The sequence below is a fragment of the Pan paniscus genome, chromosome 19 (genome assembly GCF_029289425.2).
Source record: "Pan paniscus chromosome 19, NHGRI_mPanPan1-v2.0_pri, whole genome shotgun sequence".
NCBI classification, from domain to species: Eukaryota; Metazoa; Chordata; class Mammalia; order Primates; family Hominidae; genus Pan; species Pan paniscus.
In genome coordinates, this window is record NC_073268.2 from 63,383,378 (window position 1) to 63,399,958 (window position 16,581).

A 16,581-nucleotide genomic window follows, 5' to 3' on the forward strand; every position below is an offset into this window, starting at 1 on the left:
ATCTTGGGTGGGTCTGAGATTCTGCATTTCTTAATGAAGTCCTGCATGAACTTGAAATGCTGCTGCATTTCAAGGACCACCCTGGGAACAGGAAGGCACTATGCCAGCCATCCTCAGTGTGGTCCCTGGATCAGCAGCATCTGCATCACCTGGGAACTTGCTAGAAATGCCCATTTTTGGGCCCCACTTCAGGCCTACTGAATCAGAAACCATGGGGATAGGGCCTGTAATCTGTGCTTTAACAACCCCTCAAGGGGATTCTGGCATGTTAAAGTTTGGGACCATCGCCCTGGGCCATTTTGCCTCCCATCATCTTGTTATTTAAACAAATGTGACAAATCTTCATGTTCAAGTCATTCACTTTTCACGGGGCTAACCAAAATGTCTATTAAGAATTATCAGCATTCCAGTGACGATTTTCAAATATTCTTAAGATTTTAAAATGACACTGAGATCACAGGCTCAAACACGATGAGCGATTTAGAAAGTGCTTCCTAGGATGGAGGCGGTGGCTCACGCCTGTAATCCCAGCACTTTGGGAGGTCAAGGCGGGCAGATTACCTGAGGTCAGGAGTTCAAGACCAGCCTGGCCAACATGGTTAAACCCTCTCTCTACTAAAAATATAAAAAAATAGCTGGGTGTGGTGGTGGGCACCTGTGATCCCAGCTACTCAGGAGGGGAGGGAGGAGAATCGCTTGAACCTGGGAGGCGGAGGTTGCAGAGCCGAGATCCAGCCATTGCACTCCAGCCTGGGTGACAAGAGCAAAACTCTGTCTCAAAAGAAAGAAAGAAAGAAAGTGCTTCCTGAAGCCTCTTTTATTGGGTTCACCTTGGCTCTAATTGATTCAGACATGCACACATGGGACTGAACTAAAATATTCCCAAAATCGACACTCAGAGGATAAAAAAAAACCTTCATACTTTTTTGTTAGAATAAAATATCCCCTTTAGCTTATTCCCACTTGCACACTTTAAGCTCCTAGACCTGGCCATAGATCCCTCAGGACCTATGTTCAATCTAGGAGCCTTTGAATGTGGCCCCCTGTTTTAATAGAATAAGGGTAGGGGCCCTGCAGCTTCAGCAGTCACCCAAGCACAAGACTCAGCAGTCCCTCTGGTCTTCCCAGCCCTCTGCAGTCATGAGCTCTGACGCAGAAATGGCCATTTTTGGAGAAGCAGCTCCCTACCTCCGGAAACCAGAGAAGGAGAGAATCGAGGCTCAAAATCGTCCGTTCGATTCCAAGAAAGCCTGCTTTGTAGCGGATGATAAGGAAATGTATGTGAAAGGCATGATCCAGACTAGGGAAAATGACAAAGTCATAGTCAAGACCCTCGATGACCGGGTGAGTGTTGATTCCAGATGTCTTCGATAATATGGGCATGCTCATTTTTCTTTGGAGTAGAATATTAGAAATTGCATGCTGGTCCTTCGGAATCTGAAGACAGGACAAAACTTAGTTTATCTGTTCTGCGGTGAAGTAGCAGATGAAAGCTGCTATTACATGCACCTTCACTCTTGCCTCTTTCCTTATCCAAGGACTTGGGCTTTGAGGGGTTTTGTGGTGTTTGCTTTAGAGGAAAGCAGCAGGTGAGGGCAGAAAAGGTTGGTCTATTTAAGGAAGAGGCTGATACTGGATGGGCCGACCAATTATACCTCTCTGGGCTGCAGAGCGGCTGCTACAGAGGAAGCTCAGGAGCCATTGACTCACTTAAGGTGGAGAATTATCATGTACCATTCAGTACTTACTGGACATCCACCAGGTCTAGGTCATAGCGTTGATTGCTTTGCAAATATAAGCATACCTCTGCACCTGCTTTCCCAAAGTTTCCCAAAGATGTATATGGCAGGTATGAATCTCATTTCACAAACTCAGGCATATGAGAGAGACCTTGCTTTTATTTTTTGTTATTAAACTTAACCTCTAATTCCAGTCCTTTTTCAGTGGGCTGGGAAAAAATGTGTTCAGTCACTCTTGGGGTGCCCTCACCACCGCCTCAGGAATATGTCACATTTTCAGAACCTTACACAGCACTACACGGGGGACTCACAGCCTCCCTGAAGGATTTATTCAGAAACAAGTCCCAGTCCTTAAAGATTCAGGATACATAGACTTTTCTACCTCCCCTTTGGCTACCTTGGGTGTCTGTTTCTCTTTTTCTAGTCTTGGGTGGTGGAGTGGAAGGCCTTTCCTTCCTCAAAAAATTTGGTCTATACCAGCAAAACTCCTTCCTTTTATCTTTTCTGTGAAACCCTCAAAGTTTTCCTAAGGACTTAGGTTTTTGGAAAACAAAATCCAGGAAGTATTACAAGCTCTTTTTCTTTTCTTGCCCTATTTTTTTTTTTTTTTTTTTTTTTGAGACGGAGTCTCGCTGTGTCGCCCAGGCTGGAGTGCAGTGGCGTGATCTCGGCTCACTGCAAGCTCCGCCTCCCGGATTCACGCCATTCTCCTGCCTCAGCCTCCCTAGTAGCTGTTCTTGCCCTATTTTCTGTCTCTCCTGAGCCATGGAGTGCAGAGCCAGCTTGAATGGGGGAGAGAGGTGGGAAAAAAACAGAGGGAAAAAAAATTAAATAATATTCTGAAAATATTCAGCAAAGAACCATGATGCACCCCCAAATGTTTGAACTATTAGAGCAGAGGTACAAATAATTATGGGAGCCTTGAAGCAATAGGGGAGAGAGGAGATGGGTCGTGGAAGAGTTGGTGCTGGAGCTGAGCTTTGAAGGTTTCTAAACAAAATTTTCATGAAGACATTCCAGCTGAAGGAACCCTCATGAGCAGAGATTTTGAGGTGGAAAAACACAGAACACTTTGGAGCAGTTCTTTGTAACCTTCCAACCTTTGTCTCATCACAGCACTCACAACAAATAGGGTAAACAGAGGCAAAGGGCTCCAAAGCTCTGCACACCTGTAACCCACTCCTGGTACGCATGACAGCAGGATGACTGAGGGGCATCAGACCAGAATTGGTTACATAGTTTGACCAGAATCAGATTCTTCAAGAACTGTTATTTATGGATCATGTTGGGGCATGGAAATGATCCATGAAATTATCCATCACAATGGGGTAATTCCTCCACAATATCTCACTACTTCCACCACACCAGTAAAGTGCAATGTGGGCACTTGGCTCACCAATTTATTACCTGCTTTTCCTCTCAATACCCAGACGCTCACTCTGAACAATGACCAGGTCTTCCCCATGAACCCTCCCAAATTTGACAAGATCGAGGACATGGCCATGATGACTCACCTGCATGAACCTGCTGTTCTGTACAACCTCAAAGAGCGCTATGCAGCCTGGATGATCTACGTGAGTGTCTGTAAACACCTTTTTATTTCATGTCTCTCTCTGAGTAAAAACGAGATCCAAGTGATAAATGTTCTGATCTTCCCAGACCTACTCAGGCCTCTTCTGTGTCACCGTCAACCCCTACAAGTGGCTGCCGGTGTACAAGCCCGAGGTGGTGGCTGCCTACAGAGGCAAAAAGCGCCAGGAGGCCCCGCCCCACATCTTCTCCATCTCTGACAATGCCTATCAGTTCATGCTGACTGGTGAGTAATTTCTTTGATTCATATTTTTTGAAGCCATCCTTAGTTAATTTTTCAAGCTTTTGATGGGCATTGGCCATCTGAATGGTGCAATAATCAAAGGATCTTCGGAGAGTCAGATGATTTGGGGATGAAAAGCAAAGGGTACAACATCTTTCATTGCCAGTCACAGTGCATGACAAGGCCTGTGATTATGGCTGAAGCTACACTGAGCTCTTGCTTATTTGGGAGAATGTGGAACACAAGGAGATGCCCTACCTTTGTCCCCAGGGAACCCCCAATCCAGGTGTACTTTGAAGAGAAACCATATCAGTAGCCACTCAGGGAATGCTACGTTGGAGAAATGGGTAAAGCAGTGTTCCTGCGTTCTTCCCCAAACTCAGGCTCCCCTTCACCTCCTTTAATTTCCAGAATGACCTGGGGAGTAAGGACATGGTAACACTGTCATGCCATGATGCCTAATATCAAGTCTGTCTGTTCAACCTTCACCTGACTTGACTTGGAACAGATGCTAGAAGTAGAAGCAAGGCTGGGTGCGGTGGCTCACACCTGTAATCCCAGCACTTTGGGAGGCCGAGGCAGGTGGATCACCTGAGGTCAGGAGTTCGGGGCCAGCCTGGCCAACATGATGAAACCCTCTCTCTAGTAAAAATACAAAAAAATTAGCCAGTCATGGTAGTGGGTGCCTGTAATCCCAGCTACTCAGGAGGCTGAGGCAGGAGAATTGCTTGCACCTGGGAGGAGGAGGTTGTGGTGAGCTGAGATCTCGCCACTGCACTTCAGCCTGGGCAAAAAGAGCAAAACTCCGTCTCAAAAAAAAAAAAAAAAAAAAAAGAGTCTAGCATCTGAATCTGAGACCTGTAGATGCTTAAAAATCATCTAATGCAATGGTGTCCAAACTTCTGTCATTTCTGTCTCACAATCACAATCCTTGCCATGTCTGCAAACTTAATATTTTTCTTGAAATTAGTTCGTGTTACATTAATTTTAAAGGGAAGACTAATACCACAATTTATATTAGTTTGCTATGGCTGCTCCAGTATCACAGACTGGGGGACTTACACAATAGAAATGTACTGTCCCACAGTTCTAGAGGATTGAAGTCTGAAGTCAAGGTGTCAACAGGATTGGTTAGTCTGAGGACGCTGAGAGAGAATCTGGCCCATGCCTCTCTCTCCTAGCTTCTATGGTTTGCTAGCAGAAATCTTTGTTGTTTTTTATCTGTAGAAGCATCACCCTGATCCCTGCCTTAATCTTCATATGGCATTCTCCCCATGTGCTTGTGTGTCTCCAAATTTCTTCTGTTTATAAGGACACCAGTCACATTAGATCAGGGGCTTGCCCTACTCCAGCATGACCTCATCTTGAGTAATTACCCCTGCATCTTGTTGACATCTTATTTCCAAATAAGGTCACATTCTGAGGTACTAGGGGTTAGAAATTCAATATGTGAATTTTAGGAGGACACAGTTCAATCCATGCTCTATTGCAAATGAAAAACCAGTATCACTTTTCACAAGTAGAAGATAAAGGTAGAAGAAAAATGCAATAAAACCAACCAGCATCTATAAATGCTGATGAAAAGCTGTGGCCCCACAAGCTCTGAACCTGACACTTGCTTTCTTTATGGAAAAGGGCGATGGGAAAGGACTAGCAGGGAGTTAAAGATCTATAAACATGAGTAACTTCTACACTGTGGGATTCACTACAGTGAGTAGAGAATCATTCACCTCCCAGGCTGGTCATGTTGCACATCCCACATTTGAGAAATCTGCCTAAATTGTCCCAAAGAAGATTAGACATGCCCAAATCATACCAGTGGTTAATGGCAAAGACATTAACTAGAGCCTGTGTTCTCCAACCACCCCCAATGTTACTTTATTTTAACGTTCTGTTTGTTGTTTATTTGTTTTGTTTTGCTTCCCTCTGCATTTCTAGATCGAGACAACCAGTCTATCCTCATCACGTGAGTAACACCTCTTTGTACCATCATGACTTGGAAACCAGTGCCCTCCCTTCCACTCTCCTTTATCCCGTTTACTTTTAAATTGGCAGCGGAGAATCCGGGGCTGGGAAGACTGTGAACACCAAGCGTGTCATCCAGTATTTTGCAACAATTGCAGTTACTGGGGACAAGAAGAAGGAGACACAGCTAGGCAAAATGCAGGTGAGCAGCCCCACCTGCATCCGGAGGCTTACTGGAATAAGTATACTTTAAAGCCTGGGTGAGCACCAAGTGTATGCAGGGTATGCGCTCAGTAGAAATGGCAAATAGGAAAAACTCTTTCTTTCCTCTCTGTATCCTCACACAGAACGTGTCTGCCATCAAATGTATGGGGTTTTTCCATGCCAAACAATTCTCCAGTTCTCTGCAGACACCAACTGGGTGTCCTACAGTTCAATTCAATTCTGATACTAACTACCTAGAGAAAGCGTCAAATCACACAAGTTAAGGGCTCAGTCCTGCAAAACTGACCCCACTTTGGATACCAGGGACCAGTCCGGGCCTCCTGAACTTCTAAGCAAGCAGCTATTAATTGGGAGGATCTCACGACCCCCGTCTCAGGTTTGATAATTACCTAGAATGCTTCACAGAACTCAGAGAAACACTTTGCTTACATTTGCCAGTTTGTTACAAAGGATGTTACAAAGGATGCAGAAGAAAAGCCAAGTGGAAAAGATGTCTAGGGCAAGGTATGGGGGAGGGGCAGGGTCTCTGCAGGTGACATCCTCCCAGTACCTCCAGGTGTTCATCAACCTGGAACCTCTCTGAAGCCTTCTGTGTAGGGTTTTTATAGAGGTTGCATTACATGAGCATGATTAATTAAATCACTGGCCATTGATGATTGACTCAACCTCCAGCCCTTCTTTCCTTCCCAGTGGTCAGGAATAGGGCTGAAAGTTCCAACTCTCTAATCACGCGGTTGGTTCCCTGGCAACCAGCCCCCATCCTGAGCTGTCCAGGACCCCGAAGCCACCAATCATCTCATTAGCACACAAAAAGACATTTATCACTTCAGATATTCCAAGGGTTTTAGGAGCTGTGTACCAGGAAACTGGAAAAAGACCAAAATATACCATTCCTATTATATCACAGTATCACATGGAGCAAAGCAGGAAGTGGTTCCACCAGAATGGACTTGAGTTCTAGCACCAGCTCCATCAGCTACAGCTGAGGGACCTTGACCAACTCCACATCCTCCTCTGGAGAAGGAATGTTTACACCAGTGGTTTTCAAACTGGAGTACACATCAGAATCAACAGGAGAGATTCTTAACAAAGGCGGCAGAACCCAGGCCCAGAATTCCTGATTGTGTAGATCTAGGGTGGGACCTCATAGTTTGCATCTTTTTTTCCTTTTTATTTTGTAGAGACAGGGTCTCACTCTGTCACCCAGGCTGGAGTACAGTGGCACACCATCATAGCTCACTGTGACTTCAAACTCCTGGGCTCAAGCGATCATCCTTCAGCCTTCCGAGTAGCTAAGACTACAGGAACCACCATGCCTGGCTAGTTTTTTTTTTATTTTTTATAGAGATGGAGTCTCACTATCTTTCCTAGGCTGGTATCAGACCGTTGGCCTCAAGTAATCCTCCTGCCTCAGCCTTCCAAAGTGCTAATTATGAGTGTGAACTACCATACCTGGCATTTCTCATATATTCCCAGGTAGTGTTCACGCTGCTGGTCCAGGGACCACACTTTGAGAACCACTAGGTTTGACAGTAGTTTCTAAATTGCTCTGGACCCAGAAGGATAAAGCAGTCATGGAGGTGAAGGTGAAAACTCTGCTTTCTGTAGTGGATTTCTGAATAATCATTCTCATAAGTTTTTGCTACATAAAAAACCTTTTTGAGAACCACTGTTGTTATTGTATCATCCCCTGGGTCGCTTGCTTTGCTCACATTCTATTTCTCCTTCTGAACACAAATATCTATATTAGGTGGGTCACATTACATGCAATAACAGAGGTGCATGTTATAAAAATCCATGATTTATAATGAAATGTTATCAGAAAGGCAGTCTGGATGTTCTGATGGAGGGAGTAATATTCCTGCCTAGAACCTGGCATGACCAGAAGTCACTTCAATGCTATGCTAATAAGAGCCTGTCTAGGATGGTACCTTGAAGACGCCTCAGGTCTGGTGGGGGTGGGGGCGTGGGTACTGCACTGACCACCAGGTGGAGCTGGTCGACATCTCTACCTGAACCTGCCCAGAGTACCCACCGTTTTAGTCATCAAGGGGCTACTTTAGAAAACCATCCAAAGTCCTCTTTTTCCTCTTCTTGTTTATTATTAGGGAACGCTAGAGGATCAGATCATCCAGGCCAACCCACTGCTGGAGGCCTTTGGAAATGCCAAGACTGTGAGGAATGACAACTCCTCAAGATTTGTAAGACCCGGCCCAATTTTCAAGTATCCTCCCAAAACCATACCCTCTCCTGAAATGCTGGATATGAAAAACTGCCCCATAAACTGGAATATATGGGGGCCTTTTTCTACCCCCAAGTGATTGAGATCAATCTACCTATCTGGAATATTTTGATACACTTTGAGGAAGGTGTTGGCTTGGTCCTGGCAGAGGGAGGATTTGCCGTCCTACCCTAACTAGGCAATGTCACCTCACAGCATCCTGAAGTCACTCACATGATTCAAATCCCACAATTAGAGATCAACTTTATGCTAAAATGGGTCTCTCTGTGTGGAAACATTTTAAAATGTTAACGTCCATTAAGCCATATCTATTGGTCTAGCCACGGAAACCTTAGTGTGAATTAAGTGAGCAGATTTGACCTCTTCCAACTCAGTAGGGACTGGGAGCAGGGAAAACCTAGTGAAGGCAGAAGAGCTCAAAAATTTGAAATAGTCTGGGCGCAGTGGCTCACGCCTGTAATCCCAGCACTTTGGGAGGCTGAGGGGGGCGGATCACTTGAGGCCAGGAGTTTGAGACGAGCCTGGCCAGCATGAAGAAACCCCATCTCTACTAAAAATACAAAAAATTAGCTGGGCATGGTGGCACATGCCTGTAATCCCAGCTACTTGGGAGGCTGAGGCAGGAGAATCGCTTGAACCCGGGAGGTGGAGGTTGCAGGGAGCCGAAGTTGCAACACTGCACTCCAGCCTGGGCAACAGAAGGCGACTCTGTCTCAAAAAAAAGAAAAAAATATTGGAATAGATTCATACTGAAGATATTGAAGGATATATGCCATCCTTCAACTTTTTACTTAGGTTTGGCTTAATCAAAAAGACATTTACTTCCCATCGGAAATAAACACACATCCAGCCTTCTATTTCATTTCACTGGCCAGTGGAGCAAGTACTCAGAGGCAAAGCCATCATTTGTGCCTATGGTTGCAAAAGTACATTAAAACTTCACACATCTTAATAGTTGGATAGTCTCAAACTTGTATTTCATCGCCTGAAAGATAAAATGGTTATCAATGAGGAAGTAGATAATCCATCAAGGACCATGGCTCTGAGCCTTGACTTTTGTTTCCTTGGATGTGTTCTTTGTACCCTGTGCACTGCCAGTTTGCACCTGTATCTTCCCCAGTGCCCAAATAAACTCCTCTTCCTTGTGGAAGATCTGGGCACATGTTACATGGCAGAAGTATGTTACCCATGCCTGGACCAAGTTAGTTATTGCACTGGCCTGACACCAGCTTAAAGTGAAAGACAATACCTTCAGGCACTCCCTCTTCTCATTCCCATTTACTTAGTTCATGGGCCTCTACTCTTAGCCCTGACCCAGAAGTCACAATCATTCTAATTATTTTGTCCTCTTTCCACCCTCAAAATATTTGCAGGCTAGGGATGACTTCCATTGTCTTCCATTAAGCAGCTAAATATACTGAAGACACAGCACTTACAGTGCACATGTGCCTTTACTGATCCTTCACTAACTTTTCCTAGGGTTCATTCAGAAAATATTGAGGTTAGTACTAAGTACCATCCACATTTCAGACACTGTGGGTGAAAAAGCAAGAAAATATTTTTTGTCCTCAAATTTGCTCACAGTGTCGTTGAGGACCAATTAAGCAGATAATGTATGAAGCAGGTGCATACGCACAAACACGCATATGAAATTTTACCTCCCACTCCCCAGAAAGTGGGCCACCTAGACCCTGAGTTGTTCTTTTGGCAGCCAGGGAGCCAGGCCTGAGCCTGAGCCCAGGCCTGTGAGCCAGATTTGTCTGTAGTCAGCCATATGTGAAACTCAGGCAAGAAATCTCAGAAGTAGCATCTATTAAGATACAAGCAAAAAAAAAAAAAAAAAAAAAAGAACAATCCAACCAGTTACAATTAAAAGGTGTTACGAAGATTTAAGAATCCAGGTATAAGAGAACAGGATGAAAACCAGGCAGGCAGTCAAGAATGGAGTAGTCCCAAGAAGAGAGCTGGAGAAGGAGCCTGTGGGCATCCCCTGAGTTGTGGGAACAGGGCCAGGTGCTTGGGTAGAGCGACCTGAGTCCTTGCTGACCCAGCTTGGGAGCACTGGGCACCAGGTGGAGAGGTGCCCATGTTCTGGCATCCCTTCCTTCTGAGCCAAGGAGAGGTCATGGTGGCCAGTATCAATGACAGTGAAGAATTGTTGGCGACAGATGTAAGCATGCCATTTATTTGTCTGTTTACGGACAGAATTGTTGAGTTTATGAACTGAGAGACACGTTAGTGAGCTAATGGGAAAACTGAAATCCAGGGATACTAAATGATTAGACTCAAGATCTCAGAGATCAAGGGCTCAGAGAATCAGCACAGATTGGCCCCTCCCTACTCAGCTCCTCCTCACAGCATTCCAAAATGCAAATCCAGAAGGTTCACCAAAGCAGGCCTTCAGTTCTGTTCTCTAACATTTTTGCATTTATAATTTATCTGTGGCAGCACCTATCTAAGGCCAGCCACAAAACCATATAAATCAAATAACTGTAACATTTGTCCACCTGTTATTGGACAGGGGAAGTTCATTCGGATTCATTTTGGAGCCACAGGGAAGCTGGCATCGGCAGACATCGAAACTTGTGAGTCCAAACACTCTATAAATCCGTTGGTGTTTTGGCCACAAAAGCATCTCTTGGGAGACTGAAATCACGTTATTTTTGTTATCTTAGATCTGTTAGAAAAATCCAGAGTGACGTTTCAATTATCCAGTGAGAGAAGCTATCATATTTTCTACCAAATTATGTCAAACAAGAAGCCAGAACTAATTGGTAAGCTCTTGGAATACCTTTCTTATGTTCCAAATCGGTGACGTTGGGAAAAAAAAAACAACCCAGAGTAAGTTATGCATAAGCCATTAAAGGGATATCTGTGTTTCACAGACCTGCTTCTGATCTCCACCAACCCCTTCGACTTCCCCTTCGTGAGCCAAGGAGAGGTCACGGTGGCCAGTATCGATGACAGTGAAGAACTGCTGGCGACAGATGTAAGCATGCCATTTATTTGTCTGTTTGTGCACAGAATTATTGAGTTTATGAACTGAGAGACACGTTAGTGAGCTAATGGGAAAGCTGAAATCCAGGGATACTAAGTGATTAGACTCAAGATCTCAGAGATCAAGAGCTCAGAGAATTAGCACAGATTGGCCCCTCCCTACTCAGCTCCACCTCACAGCATTCCAAAATGGAAATCCAGAAGGTTCACCAAAGCAGACCTTCAGTTCTGTTCTCTAACATTTTAACTGGAATGCATTTTTGCATTTATAAGATCTTTAACCTAACATTCGTTGAAAGTTTTCATGTTGCAAAACCATCTATATGGTTCTTCAAGAAAATTTAGAAAATATAAAAAAGTATAAAGCAGAAAACCAACCCCACTCTGTAATAGCCTCTCCATTTTTCTTTCTGCCTTTCACTTTAGGCTCACCTTAGACACCCAGCTCCTCAGTACACCTGTCAGGCCTGTGGTGTTTATTTTGGGGAAGTACCTGTAGGATTAATAATCATAATAACAATAATAACCAAATATATTGAGCACTTACATGTGCCAGGCACTGAGGTAAGTGGCTTTACCTGCATTATCTCATTATAGTCTCAAAATTATGTCATTATTGTCTCCATTTTACAAATGTGGAAGCTGATTCTTAAAATACATATAATTTTCTGGAAGACATAATTCATCAATGACAGAGTCTTTCCCTTCCTTCCTTCCTTCCTTCCTTCCTTCCTCTCTCTCTCTTTCTTTCTTCTCTTCTTTTCTTTTCTTTCTTTTTTCAGACAGAGTCTCGCTCTGTCACCCAGGCTGGAGTGCAATGGCATGATCTCAGCTCACTGCAACCTCTGCCTCCTGGGTTCAAGAGATTCTCTTGCCTCAGCCTCCCAAGTAGCTGGAACTACAAGGCTTGCACCACCATGCCTGGCTAATTTTGTGTGTGTGTATTTTTAGTAGAATTGGGGTTTCACCATGTTGGCCAGGCTGGTCTCAAACTCCTGATCTCTGGTGATCCGCCCAGCTCAGCCTCCCAAAGTGCTGGGATTACAAGCCTGAGCCACTGCACCAGGCCCAATGACAGAGTATTTAAACACAGGTCTGCCTAACTACAGAGCTTACATTTTTAATTAAAGTATACCGTCTGTGAGCAATTCATCTCCACCCTTGTTGGCTCCACCCATACAAAAGCTGCAAGAGCTTGCGAAAAGGGGTCTTGTCCATCATCCTAGAGACACTGCCCCATGACCAGCTTCTTAGCCTTCATTTGGTGACATTTCCAGCTGATACTAATTATTTTAACACAAATAGAAAAATTTTCATGATCAAATAAGTTATCTTAGGTCTAATAGTGTTAAAAGAAAAATTTTAGACAAATTAAATTTAGCAGAGTTTATTTGAGCAAAGAACGATTCATGAGTTGGACCACACTCAGCACCTGGAGAGGCTCAGAGAGCTCCACCCAGCAACAGGGCAGGCAGTATTTATAGGCAGAAAAAGGAAGTGACATACAGAAACAGCTTGATTGGTTACAGGTCTGCCTTTGCCTTATCTGCAGGTGGTGTGATGAAGCATTTGTCTTATATGCACAATGGCCCATCAGTTTGGCAGCCTGTGATTGGCTGAAGCTCAGCTGCTGTGATTGGCTGAAGCTCAGCTGCTGTGATTGGCTGAAGCTCAGCTGCTGTGACTGGCTGAGACTCAGCTATTTGTTACAAGAATATACTCTTAGGTTGCAGTTTGTTTACATACTAATTTAGGTTATAGTTTGCTATGTATGGAGGCAGTTTTAGACCAAATTTAATTTAAGTTGTTATATATTTTCAATGAGGTTTCCCCAGTCTTCACTAACTTGTAAGCACAGAAAGGGCCAGGCTAATGACTGCTGCAAGGCCCCCATCCACTGAGAAAGGCCCACCTAAGGAATTCTAAAAGTCACCTTACCTAAGTCATGTCCTCACTGAGATGCCTTCTGCCAGATGCGGCTGTTGCTCCTTCCTCTCACGGAGCCTTTTTTTGGTTTTTTGTTTTTTGGTTTTTTGTTTTTTTGAGATGGAGTCTCGCTCTGTCCCCAGGCTGGAGTGCAGTGGTGCGATCTCGGCTCACTGCAACTTCTGCCTCCCAGGTTCAAGCAATTCTCTGCCTCAGCCTCCCAAGTAGCTGGGATGACAGGCACCTGTCACCACGCTCGGCTAATTTTTGTATTTTTAGTAGAGAAGGGGTTTCCCCATGTTGGCCAGGCTGTCTTGAACTCCTAACCTCGTGATCCACCCACCTCGGCCTTCCAAAGTGCTGGGATTACAGATGTGAGCTACCGCGCCTGGCCTCACGGAGCTTTTATAGCCTGCCTGGTATAGTCTCCCTTTTTATGAACTCAAAGTCAACTGATTGGTAACCTCATAATGGGAGTGACATCCCATCATATACCCAGGTTCCACCTGCACCCCTTTGGAGATGACATTCTCCAAAAGGGTCCCCAGGCAGTGACGCTTTCACCTGCTCCTTTTAGTGTTTTTGAAAGAGTTCTTTCTCTTTTAACCTACAACGGCCCCTCCCTAGGACAGAGATATGCATCCCTGAAATGGGATATGGATTCAAGGGATGGCCATCATGGCCTCGGAATCTCTCCTCCCCATATATCCCAGCTCCTGGCATAGGCTCATTCTCCACTAAAGGGGGTGCCACTCCAAGAATGCTTGACTCTCCAATATCACCCTGCTGGTGTTGGCCTACTGGGTCTATCCTACCTGCTCACCAAACACGTCCAAACATGTTTCAATCCTACCAATGGACACTGTACAGGCTCAGGCTGCAAACCCTACTGCATAATCAATATGTGTACCCAAGAGAAGGATTTCTTTTTGTTGAAACCTTTGTGGTGGAAGACAGGCAACATGATTATAAAACCAAACCAGCAATGACCCTAGGTTTTGAAGGGACCAGGACCTAACTCCAGTCCCAGTCTTATCACACCCTCCCTGTATGACAGGCTACTTACCAACTAGACCCTCAATTCTTCATCCAGAAATCTGGAAAAACCTGCACAGCTAAAGGGGCTTCATGGGGATTTAATAACATACAGATGATGCCTACCCAATGTCTAGCACATAGAAAGAGCTCTGCAAGAGCTTGCCCCTTTCTCATTTGGGAAATGATGATGCCATCTTTGATGATCTTCCCTTCCAGATCTAATATCCCATAATGCATATTGTCTTGAGTCTGAACAACGCTGGAACTCCTGGATTACAATGCCAAACTCTTAAGCCATTAAACATTATTTCCCAGTCATTCTCCATGACATTCCCAGCTCTCAGTATCATACAATGGTTCCCAATCGCCTCATCCAGAAAACTGCTCCCCCAAATCTATGTACAGTGAGAAAAGATCATAATCAGTTCTCTTTTTTTTTTTTTTTTTTTTTTGAGATGGAGTCTCACTCTGTCTCCCAGGCTGGAGTGCAATGGTGCAATCTTGGCTCACTCCAACCTCCGCCTCCCAGGTTCAAGTGATTCTCCTGCCTCAGCATCCTGAGTAGCTGGGACTACAGGTGCCAGCCACCATGCCTGGCTAATTTTTTGTATTTTTAGTAGAGATGGAGCTTCACCATGTTGGCCAGGATGGTCTCAAACTCCTGACCTCGTAATCTGCCTGCCTTGGCCTCTCAAAGTGCTGGGATTACAGGCGTGAGCCACCGCACCCGACTGTAATCAGTTCTTATTTGATGGAAGGAAACAGAAAATTCACATCTTTTTCCCACAGTCTCCACCCACCCACACAAACACGTGAAACAAATGGTTTCTAATTTACCACATCCCCACCTGTCATCCACTTATTTGGGCAAATGCTGTCTCATATGCTGTACAAAAAAGAGGTAAGGTCTTTGCCAAGAAAAGGTTGCATATGGATCCCTGATTCCTGCTATGACAGTTGTCCTTTTTTTCTTTCCAGAATGCCATTGACATCCTGGGCTTCAGCTCAGAGGAGAAAGTCGGGATCTACAAACTGACGGGAGCCGTGATGCATTACGGGAACATGAAGTTCAAGCAGAAGCAGCGTGAGGAGCAGGCAGAGCCAGACGGCACCGAAGGTAACTGCATCTGGGAAAGGGATGCGATTGGGTCCATCTATGTTCATGTGTGGGCGAGGCCGTGTGAGATAAACTGCATTCATTTCAAAAGCTGTTCTTCCAAAACTGCATAAATCAAATCTGGGTTTCCTGAAGCTCATTGTAGCATGCACTAGGAAGTCTGCTCACTCAGTCAAGGACTCCCAGAGTAGTGAATTCTTGAAAAACAAAAAGCATCATTCTTGTAAATGAATAATCACCACCGACTCCACTATCTTTCACCATCTAAATGTGCCTGTTTTTTTTAAGGTGGACTTTTTTGAGACAATATTGTTAGGTGAACTTCTCTTTCTCTCCACCAGAATGCAGTCTTAATCACTCAGGCCAAAAATGAGGCCTTTGGTAAAGTGGGAGCCAAGTTTTGTTCCTCCCATCGCCTCCACCCCAGCATCTGTTGAACTTGACCCTGAACCAAGAATGGTGAACGGTTCTTCCTCCCCATAACTCTCACCTAGCTGATCCTACCGCCACCCTCTGCCTCATCCCTAAGAGGCCTGGAACTAGAGCACAGGGCAGCAGGAAGGGCTGAGCAGTGACTGACTCCCCCCCATACGTCCTGCTCATTAGACTTCTTAGCTCTCACGATGCTTCTTACAAGTTCCTTGAATTAAAGCCTGGCAACATGGATCGTTCTTGATAATTCTGCCTTTTGATTACAGTCCCACAGTGTGTGAAGCAGTGCGCTTTAAACTCTCAAGCAATAAAAAGGAAGTGCAGCCATAAATTAAAGGGTGGGAAAACCTACATAACCTTATCAGTGTCCCATAAATGCTTACCAGCCTTCTATCCTAGGCCTGCCTGGGATAATTCTCCCTTTCTGTTAACTCAAAGTCAACTGATTGGTCGCCGCATCATGGGAGTTGTACAGGTTCCACTGCACTCAAGTAAAGGAGGTTATAAAAGGCATGTACACCAGGGGGCACACCTTGGGTGCCATCCTAGCATCCTGCCCATCACAGTGGAGGGGACTCCAAGTCTTCACACAGGAAACACTTCTGACTGGGGCAATAAGGGAAGGCTTCCTGATAGAAGGGGCACTGACTTGGACTTTGAGGGATGAGTAGGATTCTGAAAAATTGGGGGAGAGATCAGTTCAAGCAGAAGAAATGTCATGAGCAGGCCGGGCACAGCAGCTCACGCCTGTAATCCCAGCACTTTGGGAGGCCGAGGTGGGTGGATCATCTGAGGTTAGAGGTCAAGACCAGCCTGGCCAACATGGTAAAACTCCTTCTTTACTAAAAATACAAATCAGCTGGGCATAATGGTGCCTGCCTGTATTCCCAGCTACTCGGGAGACTGAGGCAGGAGAATCACTTGATCCTGGGAGGCAGAGGTTGCAGTGAGCCAAGATTGTGCCACTGCACTTCAGCCTGGGTGAAAATCGTGAAACTCCATGAAATAAAGAGAAAGAAAGAAAGAGAAAGAGAGAGAGAGGGGGAGAAGGGAAGGGAAGGGAAAGGAAAGGAAGGGAAGGGAAGGA

At 45.0% G+C, this 16,581-nt stretch overlaps 1 protein-coding gene and 1 long non-coding RNA gene across 3 annotated transcripts in view; one reads left to right on the forward strand and one right to left on the reverse strand.

The window, feature by feature from the left end:
* The window catches only part of LOC117976546 (uncharacterized), a 113,967-nt gene that overhangs the window by 40,905 nt on the left and 56,481 nt on the right, over positions 1-16,581 (reverse strand). The window lies entirely within an intron of this gene.
* MYH13 (myosin heavy chain 13) overlaps positions 1,141-16,581 on the forward strand; it is a 63,265-nt gene continuing 47,824 nt past the window's right edge. The window contains exons 1-10 of the mRNA XM_055102259.2: positions 1,141-1,344; positions 3,170-3,313; positions 3,399-3,555; positions 5,491-5,518; positions 5,608-5,719; positions 7,851-7,943; positions 10,506-10,569; positions 10,660-10,758; positions 10,870-10,973; positions 14,924-15,062. Coding sequence (XP_054958234.2) covers positions 1,141-1,344; positions 3,170-3,313; positions 3,399-3,555; positions 5,491-5,518; positions 5,608-5,719; positions 7,851-7,943; positions 10,506-10,569; positions 10,660-10,758; positions 10,870-10,973; positions 14,924-15,062 — 1,144 coding nt within the window. The remainder of the gene's footprint in view (positions 1,345-3,169; positions 3,314-3,398; positions 3,556-5,490; positions 5,519-5,607; positions 5,720-7,850; positions 7,944-10,505; positions 10,570-10,659; positions 10,759-10,869; positions 10,974-14,923; positions 15,063-16,581) is intronic.